The sequence below is a fragment of the Erpetoichthys calabaricus genome, chromosome 7 (assembly GCF_900747795.2).
Source record: "Erpetoichthys calabaricus chromosome 7, fErpCal1.3, whole genome shotgun sequence".
In the NCBI taxonomy this organism is placed as follows: Eukaryota; Metazoa; Chordata; class Cladistia; order Polypteriformes; family Polypteridae; genus Erpetoichthys; species Erpetoichthys calabaricus.
The window spans coordinates 171,656,696-171,679,987 of record NC_041400.2 but is presented as its reverse complement, the minus strand read 5'-3'; the positions used below and the strand labels follow the sequence as shown (position 1 = coordinate 171,679,987).

The 23,292-nt window shown below is 38.8% G+C and overlaps 1 protein-coding gene across 1 annotated transcript in view; it reads right to left on the bottom strand.

Annotated features, from left to right (window-relative positions):
• Window positions 1–9,539: 9,539 nt before the first annotated feature.
• jmy (junction mediating and regulatory protein, p53 cofactor) overlaps window positions 9,540–23,292 on the bottom strand; it is a 117,064-nt gene continuing 103,311 nt past the window's right edge. Inside the window, exons 8-10 of the mRNA XM_051929506.1 lie at window positions 23,053–23,148; window positions 12,491–13,049; window positions 9,540–10,571 (exon numbers count right to left, since the gene is read on the bottom strand). Of these exons, the coding sequence (XP_051785466.1) occupies window positions 10,261–10,571; window positions 12,491–13,049; window positions 23,053–23,148 (966 nt within the window). The 3' untranslated portion in view covers window positions 9,540–10,260. The remainder of the gene's footprint in view (window positions 10,572–12,490; window positions 13,050–23,052; window positions 23,149–23,292) is intronic.

Here is a 23,292-nt window from a genome sequence, read left to right as displayed (position 1 = left end):
GCTTTAAACATTGTGTTAAAAGAACGTCTTAGCTGTGCTAATTTATTTTCTTATACTTCAGGAAGTAACAAGACACACTACTCAGAGTGCGTTGCTTGAATTCCTTCTGCTTAAAAATCTCAAGTACTTTCTTACAAGTTTGAATTGATTGTCCTATCATGAACATGATAAAGTGCGACATATTACATACAGTATATGGCATGAGAGATGTTTGCTGCCCCGCGGCCCTGCTCTGGATAAGCAGGTTAACTAGATGGAGACTAAAGACACACGTATGGGTTACCAGAAATCTATGGCCCTTTTAATGGAAAAAATATATAATCTGCTTTCATTCTTCATAAAAAATGTTCACACATCATGAGCCGTATACAGACGAATAAACATGGACTGTATATTAACTTCAAAAGAACCACTGATAGAAGAACACGAAAATGAGGTTTAGTTTTTAAGGTGGGGTAGTAAAGCACAAACATTAAAGTATATACTGGAAAAAATCAAACCAAAATTGATGGCCTCCTGATTCATGAATTATTTATAAGTATTGGCTCACCATGACCCTGAACTAAACACGAGGGCTAGAAAATGGATGTCTATATAAAACAAAACGCATATACAGTACAAGAAAAAGTAGCTGCAACCTATGTGCATTATTGCATATCTACCACCACCACCGCGAATTTGCTCAAGACTTTTCATAGATTGTAGAAGAGGAACCGCAGAGGAAAATCTTCACCATGATGCCACTCTGATTTGTTTGGCATGTTAAGTCTACTGACCCTCTAGTGAACTCAACCCAATTAAAAAAATGATTTGCTTAACAATCAGGCCTCACTGAGCTGTTTGACAGAAATTGAGAACTTTGGCCTTTGCCAACAGGGAAAAGCTCTAAAGGGGTGGTGGAGGGGGGACAATTTACAACTCCCCAGCCTGAAAGAATTATAAAACCATTTTAAAGGCTCTGGGGTTCCACACAACAACAAGCAGAAGTGTCAAACAATTTTAGGAGAACGATTAGTCTTCCTAGTAGTGATTATTATCCTGCCAAAATCTCTTCCAAGGATGAAGCTTAAAATCTTCTATAAAATGTTTATTAACAGGAACACATCTAATGATCTGCAAGCCTCTCTCTTTGTGGCTAAGGTCCATTTTTGACACTCCACCATTGGACAGATACTAAAATTGTATCCAAGGCAGAAAGGCAAACCACTGATCATCAGTATGAACATGTTGGATTTATTGCACATGGATGATTCTCTAATGGGTTCTGTAACAATGGACTATTGGCAGAGGGTGAAAAAACAAATTTGAATTTAGGAACGGCCCTGTCGAGGTACAAGCCTAACTATCACTTAGATATCATGGCAGTTGAAAATACACAAATGTCATTAAGACGAAGGACTGCTACATGAAAGAGTTGGAAAAATGAACAATTCTACACGGTGACAAAAAGAACAAGAACTATCAGAAAACATGGTTGCATGTATCACCCCTGAAGTTCAAGACGGTAATTTTTTTTCATGATGCACTACGTATTCTATTCTTTTTATTTCTTTAATAAATACAGGAAATACATTTTATACAATCTGGATTAGCTTTTAATATTAGATTTTGTAAAAATATTTTACGACACTGACTGTGAAAAATATGCAGTAAGCAAATTTATCACAGCAGTGTGAACAAGGGGGAAACATAAAGGAAAATAATACACAACCAGAGGTCAGGGGAATGGCAAGCTCTGGATTATCAGGAAGCCAGTAGTCCATTGACAAAAGAATGAAAGAGGATCATGAGACTGCATAAAAGCCTCCAGGCAGAGCACAGCAACAGAGGAGTCGGCATTTTTTATTACTATATACCTGGCAGATGTCCTTACTGAAGGTGACCTTACAAAGATTAGCATTTTTATAGCAATATTCAGATTTTTTGTAAGTCTTCTCAATAACAACACTCACTTGGGATCACCTAGCCACTTAAAACTGAGGACTGAACTGGCAGCTTTATGTTTTAAGAGCCAATATACCCTTACCATTACACCACACTGGCAGCCTTCTTGCATTAGAAGCACAAAACCCCATCGTCAATTACAGATCCTTTGTAGCCAATTTCTTACAAAAGAATAAATAGAGTAGCCTCTTGGGTGTAGTTGTTAAAGAAGTAAACCAGAGAGCACTGCACTTTGTTGGAAGTCTAACGGGGTACAACAGGAATTGAGAAAGCGGTTGCTCAAATCCACTTTGAGTTTTGAAGTCAGAAGGTATGTTTTGAGCAAAGGTTGAGAGAGAAGGGGTGGCGTGAGAAGGAACGGTGTTACAGACTGATGACTGCTTGAGATGTTCTGAGATCACCAAATAGAAGAGCCACATTATCAGAGGCATGTGAAAAAACCTGACTCAGTCGGACCACTAGTGATTTGTCTCACTGGTTATCCTTTTGCTTTTTATGTTCTGCTTGTTGGCCCATTAAAACAAGAAATTACTCCTTCCAAGATAACATTATAAGATATTTTGATTTGCCCTCATATTTAATTCAGTAAAAAACTAGAATAATCAGCATCGAGGATTTAAATGAAGGTAGTACGTGTACAATGCAAACAGTACTAATCATGCAACATGTCAATACGATTGTTACAGTTTCTTCAAAGTAACCCACTGAGAAAACACATACTGTATTAAAAAACACTTGTGTGCTGGACACAATACTGCCAAATGCAAGGCAGGCTAAATACTTTGCTCAGCACAAAAAAAGGTAACTTTTTGACCACTAAGTAATATATGGCGGTCAATACAGAAGTAGTAAGCATCCAAACTAACCATTAACTGAGCAAACCTGATTCCAATGCTGTTTATCGGACTTGTATGTTTCCCTTACATTTGTCTTCACTTGACTTGTTATGTGAAGGCTACTGTGGACAAAACTAAAAATATAAAAGCATTTACATTCACAGAAGGACATAAACACCTCAGGGACACAAAAGAACTGATGAAAACGCATAAATGAATGCTCCCAGCTCCTTAACTTACGCAGATTAGCAAAGCCTATCACTGTTTAAGAACTCAACTGTCAAAAGCAATAAAGAACTGTCACTTAAAAATTTGATTGCAGTACATTGAACTATAAACTAGACTTAGAAACTTGGATGATTAAGTCTACTTATGAGTGCAAATACTGCCCATTAAGCTATCTACATTCTTTTAGTTTTATTACGAAAGGACTGGGAATGAAAATATGACATTTTTAAAGATCCTGTTATCAAATTTATATACAGCCATCTTTCAGCCACACTGAGTGCAAACCAGAAATCAGCCTTGGCAGAGAAAAAGCAAACTCATGCAAAGTTAAGCTCAAATTCATACAGCAATAGAGTCTAGCGGCAAACCTCCACAGTGACACTCCACTGATAATCGCTGTGGAGTAAGGACATTTAGCATTGCTTGCATGATATGTCAGTGATGTAACATAATACATCTGGTCATTTGCGTCTTTCTCAGCACACCCACTTTTAAGGCGTACCTCATGCTTCATTCTCATAAAACATTCTGACACGACGGTGAAGATTAGTGATGTGGGATGATTATTTGACTCATGAATAAAGATGACTGTCGAGTAGGTATGTCTTACAGTAGACATGTCATGAAGTACAACTGGCTACCGTAAACCATGCAACATAAATAAGCAATAATCCACTATGCTGTTCAGTGGAGCTCCTGAATTGTGGAGGTGCCTTCTTTCATACTTCAATTGTGAAATGAACAAGGCAGCCAGACACAGGCTCAGCAAATAGATGTATACATATCAGGAACTACCTCAAGCACAGGTCAGTGAAACAGTGTGATGGTTTTGCTCAGTACTTTCAACAAAGCATGAGGTTATTAAAATCCAAAAACAAAAAAATATTTAAAACTACAAAATGCCTTGAATGATATTGAATTGTATTATATATAACTAATAAAATGTTATATTGGCAAATCTTAATTGGTAAGATACCCTAGTGTGTGCTTAGGGTTGATGCGAGTGTGTGTGTTCACCCTGGGATGGACTGGCGCTCCGTCCAGGGTTTGTTCCTGCCTTGCACCCTATGCCAGCTTGGATGGGCTCCAGCAGACCCCTGTGACCCTGTTCAGAATAAAGTGGGTTAATAAAATGACTGACTTACTGACTTTAAACAATCATTACCTAATTTGTAGTATACATGGCTAGAACATAATACCGGTTTCACTGTACACTAGGACCTTTTTAACATTGTTATCCTTAAACTTACAAAGCAGTAAAGAAAATCCTTTGGTTCATAATAAGGTGCATAATATAATTAAGAAATACATCAGTATTTACATGGAAATTAATTTTGCTTGTATCTTTGGGCTTTTTTAATTCAAAACTCTGAATTTTAATTTAAAAATTACATAAATAGTGCTTAAATGCCATTATCTATATGCTACATCGATCCCTCTCCCACTTGGACAGAGGCAGTGGTGCTGTAAGAATTATGTTTCTAGACTTCTCTAGCGCCTTCAACACCATCCAACCTCTGCTCCTTAGGGACAAGCTGACAGAGATGGGAGTAGAGTCATACCTGGTGGCATGGATCGTGGACTATCTTACAAACAGACCTCAGTATGTGCGTCTCGGGAATTGCAGATCTGACATTGTGGTCAGCAACACAGGAGCGCCGCAGGGGACTGTACTTTCTCCGGTCCTATTCAGCCTATATACATCGGACTTCCAATATAACTCAGAGTCCTGCCACGTGCAAAAGTTTGCTGACGACACTGCTATCGTGGGCTGCATCAGGAGTGGGCAGGAGGAGGAGTATAGAAACCTCATCAAGGACTTTGTTAAATGGTGCGACTTAAACCACCTACACCTGAACACCAGCAAAACCAAGGAACTGGTGGTGGATTTTAGGAGACCCAGGCCCCTCATGGACCCCGTGATCATCAGAGGTGACTGTGTGCAGAGGGTGCAGACCTATAAATACCTAGGAGTGCAGCTGGACGATAAATTAGACTGGACTGCCAATACTGATTCTCTGTGCAAGAAAGGACAGAGCCGCCTGTACTTCCTTAGAAGACTGGCATCCTTCAACATCTGCAGTAAGATGCTGCAGATGTTCTATCAGATGGTTGTGGCGAGTGCTCTCTTCTACGCAGTGGTGTGCTGGGGAGGCAGCATTAAGAAGAAGGATGCCTCACGCCTGGACAAACTGGTGAGGAAGGCAGGCTCTATTGTTGGCATAGAGCTGGACGGTCTGACATCCGTAGCAGAGCAACGGGCACTCAGCAGGCTCCTATCAATTATGGAGAATCCACTACATCCATTAAACAGTGTCATCTCCAGACAGAGGAGCAGTTTCAGCGACAGACTGCTGTCACTGTCCTGCTCCACTGACAGACTGAGAAGATCATTCCTCCCCCAAACTATGCGACTCTTCAATTCCACCAGAGGGGGTAAACGTTGAACATTATTCAAGTTATTGTCTGTTTTTTTATCTGCATTTTTTATTACTCTTTAATTTAATATTTTTGCTGCTGGAATATGTGAATTTCCCCCTGGGATTAATAAAGTATCTATCTATCTATCTATCTATCTCTATCTATCTAAAGAACTAAAATATTACAGATATATACTATTTATTTACCCTACAATGGCATTTAATATATACACACATTTGTTATTAGTGTGGGTATTGTTCTATCAAATCCCACTTGTCGAGACTTAAGCAAACAACTATAATAAATTTAGGCTACTATATTCATCCATTAGTTTAGAACAAGAAGATATCACCCAAGTGACTAACCTACATTTTTATAATAGAGTTCTTTAAAGTTTTGAATAATGTTAAAAAAAACAAAAACTGAAGAATTTTATAACAATTCAATATTTTTATGACTCGAGCAAAGACAGGTTAAATGACATTGTTAGGATAACATTTGCGAGGACTCACTGGTGGGGAGTAAACCAGCAACTGGCCATGTGGTTTACAACTCACTGCCTCAGTCCTAAGTACCCATAATCTCTATCAACTTTACTCATTATAGCGAAGCTTTAGAATTCTAAAAGAATAAAATCAGTATATGCTTTAAAGCTGCACATAAAACATTCATGGCAGGAAAGGACTCCAGGATTACTCTCTAGAAACCTATGCAGAAGGGCTGTCAGATGGGAAAGTAAATTTAACAAATCTGTCACACTTGTCCTCCTTGGTTCAACACTGCTTGTTTTATAAGAGTAAGTGAACTGCTACTGTGTGAAGGTCATAAACATATCAATACTAATATAATACTCAATAACTCTACAAGATCTTCAAAAATTGAATGGAAGGCCATTTCTAAATATATTAAAGTTGTACAGTAGCTTTTCACACTACACAAAATACTCGGATCAGCTACATCTGTGGGGAAAAAATCCTAAGCGTCTATTATTTATTATGCATGCTTATTAATTAAGTATATAATAATGGCCCAGCCTAGACGACAAAGCACAAGAAAGCAAAGCAAAGCAAAAACGTAGCCAGGCTGAACAGTAGGTGATCTGTGACTAGAAGGGATGCAATATTCCTGGACAACACACTGCATTTATGAGTGTCTACCAATAACATTGAGACACAATGCAAGCTCAAAAGTAGTCAAGTCACCTTGATTTCCACCCTTTTACAGAAAAGCATAGCACAAGCCGTATTACACCTTCAGAGAAATTACAGTACTTGATTTTGGTGTAAAAAAGAATCTAAATTTACTGACAGCCTTTACTTCAGTTTGCAGAGAATGAACTCTTTAATGCATTATTTTTCTTCTTATGAAATACAGATATTGTATCAGGCAACAGTTGCTTTGCTAATTAAAACATTAACTTTCCAAAGCAATACCAATTTACAGGCCCTTCAAATAAATATGAAATAAAATTCTAACCATTGTAAGATTTCTAAAGGGAAACAAATGCTGCATTCCAAGAATTTTAAATACACAAATATAACAACATGATTGTTCGATTTAGAAATTCTCCCGCTAGGATGGGTGTAAAGTTCATTGCTATGTACTCACAATAAGATGCTAATGGCTATTTTCTTTCTTGACTTGCAATTTATTTTATAAACTTTGGTTCCTTCGAAGCTCTCAGGCAGGAGACTTTTCTATGCCTTCAATAACCAAATAAATCACAGACGGCCAATCTGCCTGTCTTCAGTTCTTGGAAAGAAGACGTGTGCAGGTAGGCAATATATATTATTTATGAGCAGCAAAACTGAGACAAAAACCTATAGTGTGCATATAGACTCAATTATGATTTAATGTAATTGAATATTATAAAAAAAGAAAAAAAAAATCACAGCACAGTAAAAAATGTACATGAAAGCTGACTGGTTTTATCATTAACAACCAATAAATATAACAGCCTCAAGTGTAGCAGCGCTGCTTTTGTTTTGTCTGTGCTATTAATTATCTTTGTCGTCTGCTTATTCATTTGTGAGACCTTTATTTTTTATATAATAATATCTGAAATATCAGTCCATTTCATCTTTGATTTTGGCATCACACCAAGTAATTTGTAAATTTTAATGAACACATTTCAATTTCATAATCTAATGTTTAACAAGTGTCCACTATTAATCTTACAGTGTATTACACAGTATATTCTGTATATGATGGTCTGCATTCTTTCTTTACTTCATAAATATCAACACTTGCCCTTCATTTAAATCAACAGTGACCAGTATTTTATACAGCTGACACAACCATTTTCTTAGACATTTTACCTCTAACCTGAAGGTGTACAAAACCAACAAGAGCAAGTAGCCATTGTTTAGCATGTGTAAGAGATAAAAAAAGGCACTTTCTATGTCAACTATTAGGGATATTAAAAACAATTTTAATAACGGAAAAATATAAATGTAAGGTGGGTTTACCGTTATATTAAGAAATTTCATTCAACATTCATTACGTCTACACTTGGACTAGATATATCAGTTTGTGTTGATGATGGTGTAAGTATATTATATATGGTTAAAATATTGGTCTAATTAATTTTGAAAATATGTAATAGGGGAATATGGCAAGCTTGTTCACTACAAGCTAACAAAAGCATCCTTTCTGAATATTTTCTTTGCACATAAAAATAACCTCTTATTACAATCTACCTATAACTTAAAAGATTTATTGCCACAAAAGTGCTTTGAATTACCACCTTCAGGATTCAGCGGGTTGGAAAATGGATGGATTATTCTAATAAAGAATATATGCATATTAAAAGAAAGAGTTGGTTAAGAAACAAAATGAAAAAATGGATGTGACAAACTGAAAACGCAATTATATGGTGAAGAATAGTAAACCTTTTTTTCATTTTTACTGAAGATTACACACAAAGTACCACATTAATTACACATTCCTGACCTCATTGACCAAGGAAGCAATTCGACCAGGCAATTTATAAAGAAAACTTCAGAAATATGCAACTTATTTTAAAGGTTATTTGATAACTAAAAAACACTGTAAGCAGACTCAAGTGCTTTATTCAGCAGGAAGCTGAAATAAATGGCCCCACGTCATGATGTCTTTCAGGTAGTACAGTGTTTTCAGTCTATAATATGCAGCGATCTGCTGTATGACCTGTTGGTTAGGTTTGTATGCATCACTGCACCCATTACATCATTGAGAAATCTTTCCAGAGATGAGTGTGGATATCAAACACTGCAAACACAACTGTGACAACAGTTGGATTAGTAAGTGTCACACAAAAGATGGAGTATAAAAGTGATTTTGTTAGGTGCCACAAAATGAAGAAGTTTGAAAAGGGTTTAAAATGAAAGAAGAGGACTTGTAATAAAAGCCTTGTTCTTCAGCCACCAGCAACCTCATCCTCATTTCTCAATTTTGATGGACTGGATGGACTTACATAGACAAATAAATAAACTATTTATAATATGCTTTAAATTTTTTTTTAAAATCTGAAACAGCACGATTTCTTAGTTTTTTTTTTTTTTTTTTTCCCCCAATTAGTTCTCCAAAGCCATATCACTAAATGTGCAAATTTAATGTTTTCCTCAAAATACAACTCCAGATTTAAGCATTCACTTAATATGACTAAGGCAAGCTGGATGAAAAGTGATAAAATGATTGTACATATATACCTACAAATATAAATACCTGTATGTATGTGTGTGTATATATATATATATATATATATATATATATATATCAATCAGACTACGAATGCCGTGATTGTAATTACCCCGATCTACATGCTGTCAAATGAACGAGCCACACTCCGTGGCGCAACATTAGGGGCTTCGCCTCTAGCGCTGACGTCCGAGGTTCGATTCTCGTAAGGGAGTGCAGTGAGTGTGTACGCCTGATGAGCCCAGAATTAGGGCGAAACACGTGTCGCATACTCTTTGCATTATTTGACAGTAAACTATTTCAACCATATATATATATATATATATATATATATATATATATATATATATATACACACACACACACACACACACATATATATCTAGATATATACACATACATACATACATACATATAAATAGAAACTAAATATTCAAATTTCTTTTGATTTTATTTTAGTGTATTTTCTTATGACCTTGAGATCATTTAAAGTGAATGTTTCTATTGCCACTACAGTTATAATGATAGGAATATTTCCGGTCCTTTGAGTACATATTTAACTCAAGGAGAAAACCACGGCTAAATCAGTGCAACTAAAAAATATTTAACGAAAGTATACATATTTTGTGGAAAATGCCTATGAAGTTACAGTATCAATAAAACCCTAACTTAAGGGTCCCTTCTCTTGTTTTAGTAAACAATGCCAATAAAGAATAAAAAAAAAATCTATGAAAATAATGTCTTTCCAATTCCTAGCTTAGTATGATTAAATATTTTACTTCCTATACTAGTACAGTAAAAGGAAAAATACTGTGAAACAGCTTAGGCAGATATATAATAAAACACTGTGATTTCACAGTTTAACTCAAGTAACCCACTGTCTGCTGTAAGTCATTGAACTCGTGCACATGGGTCACCATTAAATTTTGACTTATGATTTGAATATAGTATTTCAATATTTTTAGTGGCCCCTCATTCACACAATATAAACAAATTACAAATGTGCAAACGATAAATTTGAGACAGTGATCATCAGGATTTGACCTTTAAGAAATTAAGATTAACAAAAACAAAGTAAAAGCCTCTCATTCAGACCCAATATATGTCAGACAGATGTTTACTAAAACACATAAATAAAGCTGCTGTCGAGTACTTAGTTTTCCCAGTCAGTGCAAGGCAAGCTTTCATCTTCAGATTCTGACTCTGGTGATGCCTCTTTAATTCGCCGCAGTGCTTCATGAATGCTACGAGTGAGTGGATCGGTGGAATCTGGAAGTTCTCCCAAGGAGTCTTTTAGCTCTTCACGTTGTACCTTCTTCAGTTTAACACCTTTGCGGATCTGTGCCAGAATATTGTTGCTATCATCTTCTTCTGGTGAGGGTGGAATGGTACGTTGTTCTACTTTTCGTAAGTGAAAACTGCCTCTTTTCAAGGATGCAAGCACTTCATCCATTGGTGAGCTTACTGTCAAAAGAACAAAATATAGACATTTGGATTTAAACACACTTACACTTGACCATTAAATATATAAAGGGCATGTGAATACATAAAACTGAAAAGTCATTTGGGGGTTTTTCAAACTAATGATTTTGTAAAATATTTTTGATCAAAAGACACTATAATTGTTATACTGTGCTTTCAACAGCAAAACAAAAATAATGTATCTTTCATTTATTAATACATTTTCTATTCTTGTTTATACAATTACAGTAAAATGAGAAGGATAAAGAGAAGGATACTCTCTATATACTTGCCTTTTAGTAAGCTTCTTTTCATCCTAAATTAAAGTTTCATCAGTGGCACTTTCTGACTTTTATGAGTTGGTAATACAAGCTTGTGATCTCAAACTTCTTCTTAGTATGTAATGTTCTGCTTTCCTTATTTATGGGTTTATCTCATATGTATACCATTTTTGTTGTCCATTTTGCCTGTTCAGATCTTTTCAAAAATCCCCTTAATAAAACTGTTTCTCCTTACAACTGTAATAGACTTAAACTGAGCTGGAATGCCTATTGAAATTATTCTGTATCAAGGTGTGGTTCCTTCATTGACAAAAGGTTCTGATTAATTAAAAAGGCATTCTTTTATCCAAGTTTAACAAAAAGAAAATACTTTCTGTTCATATGTTAAATGATCCTAAATTGTGAAGGCAACATTAATGTATTTGCAAATAAGCACCCTTTCACAAAGCTACATGCTAGTAGCTTATTACATTATCTTTCTTAATTTCAAGTTAATTATCATTCAAATATGCATTATGAGGGGTAAAAGAATGATCTGGAATTCAGTACAAGCAAGAAATTATTCTCCTTTACCCTTTCATAAGATATTGAAAATAGGGAAACATTAAGGGGAAAAGGAGAGTGTGAGGGAGTTGTCACCTCAGACTCCATGTTAACAGTGGGAGACTTTGTATTGGTACAGGAAGAAAAGGAGAAGGAGGCTGGGTGGGAGAGACAGGGGCACTGAGAGATGGAGAAGTGGGAGTAAAGTGCAGCCATAGCTGAACACAGCTTCAGCTACTCTGTAACCAATGGTCTTTTTAAGGCAGTCTCCAGCATCCACTGCTTTAGGGTTTAACTACAATCCATTACATACTGTTTTATGCACCTATTGTAGAATATTTTGAGTTATGTTTATTTAAAAACTATGTCAGACAATTTGAGACAATTACCTGTACTTTGATAGTATTATATTCTATCCAAGAAGCCTCAGTATAAATTCTGACCATTTCACACCTGAATGCCGAAACAGGAGAGGCTTTTCATTATCACCAGTGTGTTTTGCTATTGAACTCCTGACTACATTTCTCTGTATACCGCCAGATATATAGGGGAATCATAAGGGGTGGGCTCAAACAAAAAGTATCTCTTTCAAAGGCAATAAAAGTTTGATATATATTCAGCACTGCCACTCATATTAAATCAAAAGATAAATTTCACAGGATCCCTGCGTTCAAAATTAACTTAAATAAGGGTGTACTTATCCCAGTGAATAGTGCTGCAAATCATACTAAACTAGAACATATGGTAGAACTCCCACGTGTCCGACCAACACGCAACGTGTTACCAGGCTCGGTTGCCATGAAAGTAGCAATCAAAAACAAGAACTGTGGTAAAGGTCATCTTACTCTATTTTTATATCAGAATTGAATATTATTAGTACATTTGAAATGGCATAGTCTACACTTATTACAGCACTGAAGCAGCCAAATGCAGCTATTTTTTATGAACATAGTAAAAACACACTAGTTTGCAAGTTAGTAAAAAGAAAAATCAACACGTGATGTAAACTGAATGGAAAAAGATGACATTTAAGACATGCTACAAAGAACTGCATGTAAACACAGGAAAACAGAAGAAGAAAAATCAAACCATGATTACCTCTTCTTTTTTGTGATGCTTCCAATGCACTTGTTTTCTTCAGTTTTTTTCTTGCATTCACCAGCTGACTACTGTCAAAAAGTTGGGCTGAAGGCTGGGGTTTAAAGTTGTCTGAAGCATCAGTTTTTGCTGAACATACTGACTGCATGTCACTGACATGAAAGACATCTTCACATGGAGGGGGTGGAAGTGGGGGAGGAGGAGGAGGAGGAAGGGTAGGGACAATAGATTCACAGGCTGCAGCAGGTGAAGTATGCACCAGAAGATTACAATCAGGAGGTAGGGAAAGAGGAAGACAGACCTCTGAGGGTGTTGTGAATGGGGTACTTTCAGGAGGTAATGAGGTGGCTTCAAGCTCCACTGCTCCAGCTTCTTGCAATATTCTACAAACTGCTGCTGCAGCCGAGTCTTTCACTTCTGCTGTATCCTCAGTTTGTACACTTACTGCCAGAGACTGAGACTGGTCTGGACTGCCAACAGCAGTAACACTACTATTTTTTCTTCTTGAAGAAGCAAGCCTCAGTCTGGTTGATTTTAGTATGACTTGACCAGGATAACGCTGCACAAAAAGAATTTAAAGATTTTAAACTTCATTATAAGCATCTAATGTAAACCACATACTTTTAAAATATTACATACTGTTGCTTACATAATTATAGCACTAATAAGGTTATGTTTCTATTGCTTTCATTTTTTTTTTAATAAATTCATTTACATTTTACATATTTTATTTTTTTTAACAACTTGCAGCAGTCATTATCTTATACAATACTATAAAATCAGTATATGAGGTGTAACAAAACTCACATTTCATTAATGTTAAATACATGCAATACGAAGAACACTTCAGATTTAGAAGAAATACATAAATATTGCGAGGGCAGCACGGTGGCCCTCGCAGTAAGGAGACTCCCTGTGTGGAGTTTGCATGTTCTCCCCGTGTCTGTGTGGGTTTTCTCCGGGTGCTCTGGTTTCTTCTCACAGTCCAAAGACATGCAGGTTAGGTGTGTTGGCAATCCTAAATTGTCCCTAGTGTGTGCTTGGTGTGTGTGTGTGTGTGTGTGTGCCCTGCAGTGGGCTGGCACCCAGCCCGAGGTTTGTTTCTGCATTGCATCCTGTGTTGGCTGGGACTGGCTCCAGCAGACCCCCGTGACCTTGTGTTAGGCTATAGCGGGTTGGGGAATGACTGACTGACTGACATAAATTTTGCATACAGTACAATACTAGAATATCTTGAACACATCATTAACAAAAGCTTAGAATACTGCAGGGGCATTTGCCAGACCACATTGTATTAGCAATACTGTATCCACAGTGCCTTCTATTTCCACTTGCTTTTCCGTTATACAAAGGAGACTATATGCTCATGTAAGTCAGGTTTAGTACAGTATGTTGTAGAAAAAGGCTTTGTTTCGCTTGGTCGAAAAGTGGTGATGTAAGCAAAATGATAAAGAGCTAGGCAGCCTAATCCTTTTAATTTGAAACAAAATCTTGTTTATCTACATCAAACTAGCCACAATAACCACATAATACTTCCCCAATACTGTCACTGAAGTGTTAAACCCTAAGCAAATCAGGATAAATCTGACTAAAAAATCCCAGATCTGTGAAGTGACTTCATTTTGTTAGTAACACAAATGAAAAGTATGGAAGAGAAGATGTCCACTACTATTACGTCCTTTTATAAAACTAGGGGGCTCTTCCCCCTGCTCGCTTCACTCGCCAACCCCCAGGCGGGCGCTATATGCTAGCCACTTCACAGCCCTGCCGCTTGCATATGGGGAAGCAGATGTACAATTTAAACAGTGTAACAAAGGCGTTATATAGGTGCCCGACCCAGCACAGATGGACACAGAGGCACGTATAAATTAAAGACACGTTTTAGTTGTCTTCACCCGTGGGCGCACATCTTCCCTGTGTCCCACAGGCAATACACCGTCCATAAAGCACTATCCCAACACAACACAAAAATCCTTTCTTTTACCACCACTCCTCCGCAAGCGTAGTCCTCCTCCTCCCGACCCTGGCTCCTCGAGTGGTGGTGTCTGGCCCTTTTTATAGCCCACCCGGAAGCGTTCCAGGTGCTTGACCACCTGGTCCTAATTGCACTTCCGGGTGGGGCCGAAGAGTCGTCCAGCCAGGCTGTTCAAACCAGCCAGCCCCCCCTAGCGGCCATCCCGGGCCCCAACCACGCTGTGGAGGACTCCATCTCCCAAGCAGCCCTGCGGGAGGTTGGGGAATCTCCGTTGGCCAGGGAGGCTGCTACCAAGCGACCCGGGGGAGGTACTGAGCTGTCCATGGCTGCTCCCCCGGAACATAAGTAGCAGGGGCGTCCCTGCCGGGCATGGGACCCGGCTGTCCGCCACAACAGATTGTTATTTTCATGGGAATTGTTGCAAATGCATAATAGAACTGACTATTTTACATTACAGCAAGTAATTAACCATAATAAAAAATAGTAAAACGTAATAAATTGAAAGAAAATAATGTTTCATGTTGCGTTAGAGGTATTCGTTGCGTTATACTTTTTCATTCTGTTTGGCTTTGAAATTAACATGCAAATACTTTTTAAACTTACACTTTTACTGTAAAACTTCAGCAAAAACAATATTTGGAATTAACTTTTCGTCAATATCGCACTGAATTTTGATTCAGTTTTTGAACTTACATAGTTGCAATGCAAGGTATAACTGCCCATGAGTGAATATAGTTTCTTTCTCTCTCTTTTTGAATGTTTGTCCCTGTGATTTGTTAATTGTCATAGCAAAAGCTATTCTAACGGGAAACTGTAAACGTTTTAATACGAATGGCTTATGAAGATCTCCTTTGGGGTCGGTGTTTAATGTTATCCATGTAAGATGTACTACATTCTTGTCGCCTGTTAAAATTTTACATGTCAGAACTGTTCGACCAATTTTGAATACAATTAATCTTGTCCTATTGCATAGCCCATCACTCATACATAAATTACGTAATAACATTATGATACATCCTTCTTTCAACAGTAATTCGGCCTGTGGAAGACCAGACGGTGTTAACGGTTGTAGATATTCTACGGGATATGGTAAGTTTATGTTTTCATCTTCCACACCATCACCACCGACTTAAAGTGAGGAAAACATAAAAATTTATAAAAGCTGAGAGCATTCACACGAATGAGAGGTGAGAGGACCATGGGCATGGGCCATTAACCAGAAATGGTTGAGAGCAGTGCGAGACTTGAAAAAATCTCTTGGCAATAGTTTTGTCTTGTCTCAAGATTTTCTTTTATAATAGGGAGACAAGCAAAGCCATTGAATACCCTATCAATAAATATTTAATACATGAAGAAAAGTCACTATAAAATGAACCCTAAAAATAACGGTCACTCATTCATGGGCTGCAGATATATCATTTTGCATCAAAATACTGTTGATGTATTTTTAACAAATCAGAACAGTCATAGTTGGATCATGCTTGTGGGATTTTTTGTCCTTTCTCTGACTAATTCAATATCACAGACAACAAGCACATCTTAAACTTCTCACTTCATTAACTAACATACCAACCAAAAATATGAACTAAGGGTTAAATACGGTTTGTTAAAAAGAAACTGTCTGAAATTTCAGTTAAGCACTTAGTTACACAAGTAACGTTACTTCCAAAATGTCATTTTTTTTAAAGTGCCTATAGTATTAAAGATTAATATTTTGAGTCAAAAGCTACTCAGAATATTTCCTTTTGAATATATTTTTATATTGTGGTTTACTCTGTTTTTAAATTAAGATTTAGTTAAATATGCTGTTGGTTGTCACTTTTGCTTCACTTTGTTGTCCATCTACATGCTTGCATAAATCATGCACTGGCAACACAGACCAACTCAAAGACAGAACGCCTGTAGCGGGATGGTTTGGCCCAATACAAAAGGCCAAAAGAGCATCTTAAACTACTACCGATTTATGAAAATGACACTATACTAACATGAATCTGCATCATTAAAGATTAGCCCAGCAACCCTATGCAGAATGGTCACTTGAATATTTTTTTCCTCTTGATCTTATTCTTTTAGTCATTATGCATGGCTTGTGATCAAAGGTGTCAACAGAGATACAGAGTGAGTGGCAAAAGCTTTATGTGAAGACATTAACATCCACTTTACCACGAAAGTCTGATACACGGTTATGAAAATTACCACTGCTGTTTGTTACGCAAGGTTTTATGGGATGCACAAATGTTAAATTTGTCTGCAGCTCCTATGGATGCTTCAATATTTTTTCAATGTCAAGGAGTTGCCCTACTCTTCCACAACCAGGATGGAATCTGTGTTGCTCCTTCTGGATCTAAGGTTTAACCTTCATTTAGAGTTTTCATCCAACCTAAATTTGCTGAGCTGTCAAATGTTTTGCCAAGACCTCTTGGATGCTGCCAAAAATTCATCCCCCATTACCTCATCAGTGATACTTTGATTTTTTATAGTATGTAGCAGACACATATTTTTCTTTCCAAGCAGGAGTTTTGTTTGCTTCTTGTTGATACAGAGTGTTCTTTTTATATACAAGACATGTAAAGAATGACATTTCAGAGTGGTACACACTGTGGCACAGATCATTTTCAGTTTAGATTGAGAAGGGTAGCTTGAAATAAAGCTCAGGGTTTCTTTATGTGCATTCAGTAGCATGTCAAATGACACTTCACTTATTCCACAAAAATTTTTATTGGTTAGACTGTTCTCACTCACCACAATAATTCAAATATTTCACAATATTCCATAAGTAAAAGTAATTTGAGTATGCTAACAGCTCTATCACAGAGCTAGAATAAAATAGTCGGTATGGTTGTTATATTGCTTTTTTGTCATGTGGCTTTATATAGTGTTGTCAGTCATTAACAGGTCACTAACAATCTTAGTTTCATCTACTGCACTGTGTCATTTGTGTCATGCTAATATAGGTACAAGAAAACCTAAGCGAGTCAGCTGGGGACTTTGAATTTCAACTGCTGCACTACACAAAATATCCCAGCAGATGGCAATGGTATCACTATGTGGTATGATAACACAATCTCGAAAGCCACAAACACGCACAAAATTGTAAAAGAAAAAAAAAAAAAGAAAGAAAAGGATCTGAGTTACCAACAGTTACAGAACTCTAAGAATAGCAGGTGGTTTTCTTAAGTCAGTCAAAATTCCATTTCATTAACAATATACTGTTATAGGGATTAATGCAATCAAAACACATCAGATCAGTGTCTAATAAAACTTTATTCTGCAAGACATTATTACCTCAAATAATCTGGATTTCTTCTTCATCACTGAGACTTGGATTTTAAATGGTGACTCTTCTTGTTTTACAGATATGACTCCACCAGGTTATTCATTTTTAAACTCTCCTCGCCTGACTCATCGTGGGGGGGGATTTTGGGGGCATTGCCACTATTTTTAAAAGTATGTTCTTGTGTCGGAGCCTTACAAGGTGTCCGTTTAGCAGCTTTGAACTTCAACTTTTCGAAGTGTGCAGCTCCCCTTCTCTGCAGTTTGCCGTGGTTTATAGACCTCCTGTAATTAATGATACTTTCATCTCTGAATACTCTGATCTCCTGGCTGATATTACCCTCTCTCATGACAAAGTATTTATTGTTGGTGATTTCATCATTCTCGTTTGTTGTCAATCGAAACCTTTGGTCAATGACTTTTTATCACTATTGTACTCATTTGATTTTATACAGCATATTAATACGCCAACCCACTCTCTCGGTCACACCCTTGATCTTGTTCTTACTCGTGACATTTCAGTGAATAATATTGATTTATGTGATGTTTCTTTTACTGATCACTTTTCTATAATGATGGATCTGAATATTACTGTTGATGTCCCGACTAATAGCTGCCCCCCCACGCTGCTCGCGCTTTTTAAATTCTTCTATTATATCTGATTTTAAAACCATTTTCTCTAGTCTTTATGTGCATGATATCGATGATTCTGTCGTAAAATTTAATTCTTCCTGTAAAACGTTTTTAGACTCAATTGCTCCGTCCAAGATACACAGTAGTAAGGGTAGACCTGCTCCCTGGCTAAATGAAAATACACGATCACTGCGCCGCGCCTGTCGAACTGCGTTGGAAAAAAGACGGACTGATTGTCTCTAAACAGATTTTTAGGACTTCTCTTTTCAATTTCCAGGCTGAAGTTAAGATAACGAAACAAAACTTCTTTGCCGATTTAGTATCCCATCACTCAAAGAATCCTAGGGTCTTATTTAATTCAATTAATGCGGCCGGCCATTCACCCTCACTCTACGACGGGATTAAATAGCATTGTTCATTCATGTGACCAGTTTCTATCATTCTTTGTCAGCAAAATCGATACTATCCGCCGTGGCATTGTTCAAATGGGCTATGAACTTCTTACTGTTAATCATGACATTGTCTTAGAATCCTTTGATCTAGTCTCACTTTCACAGCTAAAAAGAACTATTGACACCCTTAAACCAGCCCCCAGTTCTCTGGATATTGTACCACCATGTCTCTTAGTGGAAGCCTTTGATGTGTTGGGCGCACCCTTACTAGCCATTATCAATGATTCTATTAGTTCGGCGGTTGTGCCCTCATTTTTTACACATGCTGCAGTCCGTCCACGTCTAAAAAAAGGCAGAATTGGATCCTGGAGTTTTAGCCATTTTTCATCCAATTTGCCAACTACCATTTCTGGCTAAAATTCTAGAAACAATTATTTATAATCAATTGGTTGATCACCTTAACTCCAATAATTTATTTGGGATCTACCAATCGGGCTTTAGGCGTTATCACGGTGTTGAAACGGCCCTCCTGAAAGTGTTCAATGACATCTCTCTTATTACTGACTCAGGTGATGCGGCAGTCCTTCTCCTCCTTGACCTGTCCGCTGCCTTTGACACTATTGACCATGAGATATTACTGTTGCGGCTTGAACATCTTGTTGGGCTTAAGGGGGCTGCTCTTAACTGGTTCAGGTCATATTTAACTGGTAGACACTTTTCAGTGACTTTTAATTCCTCTTCTTCATCTACTGCTCCTCTTAAATATGGTGTTCCTCAGGGATCCATTTTGGGTCCTATTTTATTCTCTATATACCTTCACCCTGGTCCACCGTCCGGCGTCTCAGGAGGGGGAAGCAGTGCAGTGTCAACACTGTATATGGTGGGGATGGTGTGCTGCTGACCTCGACTCGGGACGTCGTGGGTCGGTGGGGGGAATACTTCAAAGACCTCCTCAATCCCACTAACATGCCTTCCAATGTGGAAGCAGAGCCTGGGGACTCAGAGGTGGGCTCCCCCATCTCTGGGACTGAGGTCACCGAGGTGGTCAAAAAACTCCTTGGTGGCAGGGCCCAGGGGGTGACCCAGAGTTCCTCAAGGCTCTGGATGTTGTAGGACTGTCTTGGATGACGCGCCTCTGCAACATCGCATGGACATCAGGGACAGTGCCTCTGGATTGGCAGACTGGGGTGGTGGTCCCCCTCTTTAAGAAAGGGGACCGGAGGGTGTGTTCCAACTACAGAGGGATCACACTCCTCAGCCTCCCTGGAAAAGTCTATTCGGGGGTCCTGGAGAGGAGGGTCCGTCGGATAGTCGAGCCTCGGATTCAGGAGGAACAGTGTGGTTTTCGTCCTGGTCGCGGAACAGTGGACCAGCTCTACACCCTTAGCAGGGTCCTAGAGGGTGCATGGGAGTTTGCCCAACCAGTCTACATGTGTTTTGTGGACTTGGAAAAGGCATTCGACTGTGTCCCTCAGGGAATCCTGTGGGGGGTACTCCGAGAGTATGGGGTACCGGACCCCCTGATAAGGGCTGTTCGGTCCCTGTACGATCGGTGCCAGAGCTTGGTCCGCATTGCCGGCAGTAAGTCGAACCCATTTCCAGTGAGAGTTGGACTCCACCAGGGCTGCCCTTTGTCACCGATTCTGTTCATAACTTTTATGGACAGAATTTCTAGGCGCAGCCAGGGCGTTGAGGGGGTCCAGTTTGGTGGACTCAGGATTGGGTCACTGCTTTTTGCAGATGATGTTGTCCTGTTTGCTTCATCAGGCCGTGATCTTCAGCTCTCTGGATCGGTTCGCAGCTGAGTGTGAAGCGGCTGGGATGGGAATCAGCACCTCCAAATCCGAGACCATGGTCCTCAGCCGGAAAAGGGTGGAGTGCCCTCTCAGGGTTGGTAGCGAGATCCTGCCCCAAGTGGAGGAGTTCAAGTATCTCAGGGTCTTGTTCACGAGTGAGGGAAGAATGGAGCGTGAGATCGACAGGTGGATCGGTGCGGCATCCGCAGAAATGCGGGCTCTGCATCGGTCTGCCGTGGTGAAAAAGGAGCTGTGCCGCAAGGCGAAGCTCTCAGTTTACCAGTCGATCTATGTTCCTACCCTCACCTATGGTCATGAGCTATGGGTAGTGACCAAAAGAACGAGATCGCGAATACAAGCGGCTGAAATGAGTTTCCTCCGCAGGGTGTCTGGGCTTTCCCTTAAAGATAGGGTGAGAAAGCTCAGTCATCCAGGAGGGGCTCAGAGTAGAGCCGCTGCTCCTCCGCATCGAGAGGAGTCAGATGAGGTGACTTGGGCATCTGATCAGGATGCCTCCTGGACGTCTAACTGGGAGGAGGCCCTGGGGAAGACCCAGGACACGCTGGAGGGACTATGTCTCTCGGCTGGCCTGGGAATGCCTTGGGATTCTCCCGGAAGAGCTAGAAGAAGTGGCCGGGGAGAGGGAAGTCTGGGCATCTCTGCTCAAGCTGCTGCCCCCGCGACCCGATCTCGGATAAGCGGAAGAGGATGGATGGATGGATGGATACCTTCACCCTATTGGAGCGATTTTTAGGAAATTTAACATTTCTTTTCACTGCTATGCTGATGATACTCAGGTTTATATTCCTGTCTGCAACTCTGCAACAAATCAACTCCACAACTGTCTGTCTGAACTAAGATCCTGGATGGCTAATAATTTTCTTGATCTAAATCAAAATAAAACAGAGGTGCTTATAGTGGGTCCATCAACTAAAGCCCAAATTGGTCTTGGACTTCTCGGCTCTTTCTCTGTCTTTTCCAAATCTCAAGTCTGCAATCTTGGTGTTACCTTTGATAGTAACCTCTCTTTTGAGAAACAAGTAAATTCTGTAGTCAAGAGTTGCTTTTTCCAACTTCGTCTATTAGGTAAGATAAAGCCTTTTTTATCTTCTAGGGATCTAGAGATAGCTACTCATGCATTTATTTTTTCTCGCCTCGATTACTGCAACTCGCAGTATTCTGGGATTAACAAATCCCTGATACACAGGTTACAGTTGGTCCAAAATGCTGCCGCTCGCTTTCTGGTTGGGGCAACAAAGTATGACTCTGTTTCTCCTATTTTAGCTTGTTTACATTGGCTGCCTGTCAGTTTTCGAATTGATTTTAAAATCTTGCTGCTAGTTTTGAAATCTTTACATGGGCTTGCTCCTGCCTATTTATCTGAACTGTGTGTTTTACATCAGCCATCTTAGAGTGCTTAGATCTTCTGGCCAGCTGTCTCTGGTTGTCCCTAGTACCAAGTGTAAAACCAAGGGGGACAGGGCTTTTGCAGCTGCTAATTCTCGCCTGTCGAACTCTTTACCTCGTCATATAAAGGAGTCGTCTACAATTGAACTGTTCAAAACAAGATTAAAGACTCATTTCTATTCACTTGCATTCCGTGACCTTCAGTAATACTGATGGTTTCCGCTGTGTGATTATATAACATTACTTCTATTTATTATTTATTTTATTTTATGTTCATATATTTTATTTCTATTTATGTTTTATGTTAATTGTTTTGTTTTTCTTTTATTCTATTATTGTAAAGCACTTTGGCCACAGCATTACTATGTTGTTTTAAATGTGCTATATAAATAAATTGACATTGACACATATATTAAGGGACAGCAGTGTTGTTTCAAATTACACAGTCATTCATACAGTTTGGGCGGCACGGTGGCACAGTGGTAGCGCTGCTGCCTCGCAGTTAGGAGACCCGGGTTTGCTTCCCGGGTCCACCCTGCGTGGAGTTTGCATGTTCTCCCCGTGTCTGCGTGGGTTTCCTCCGGGCGCTCCGGTTTCCTCCCACAGTCCAAAGACATGCAGGTTAGGTGGATTGGCGATTCTAAATTGTCCCTAGTGTGTGCTTGGTGTGTGGGTGTGTTTGTGTGTGTCCTGCGGTGGGTTGGCACCCTGCCCGGGATTGGTTCCCTGCCTTGTGCCCTGTGTTGGCTGGGATTGGCTCCAGCAGACCCCCGTGACCCTGTGTTCGGATTCAGCGGGTTGGAAAATGGATGGATGGATGGATTCATACAGTTTGCAGGACAACTAAAGACCCAACATTATCTGTTAACGACCATTATAAACGCTAATATTTGAAGATAACAAGGTGACAAATGTGCAGTAATATCAAATAATTGTTATAAGAAAACATCATTAAAATACATAAGTTTAGCCAGCAAGCTTTAATGAAAAGAACATAAGTAACTTGAATTTAAGATTTTAATAAATAGGAAAGGGAAACAACATAAACATCATCAATCATCTGTCAGTCAATTAACCAACACTGACCTGCTTAAAACTCTTAAGTCTGTCCAGTGTTTTCTGACGTTCCTGACTGACCCAAAAGCTTTTTTTTTCATCTTCTTCTTGTTGCTGTTTTTTCCTCTGGAAGCACATACAAAATTGAACAAGGTTTATAAACTCTGTAAAGGAGTATTTCTAAACAACTGCCCTTTTCACATTTCATAGATATGTAGATGGGGATAAAAGTCCCATAATTCAAAAATCTAATGCTGTATGATTTTAGCA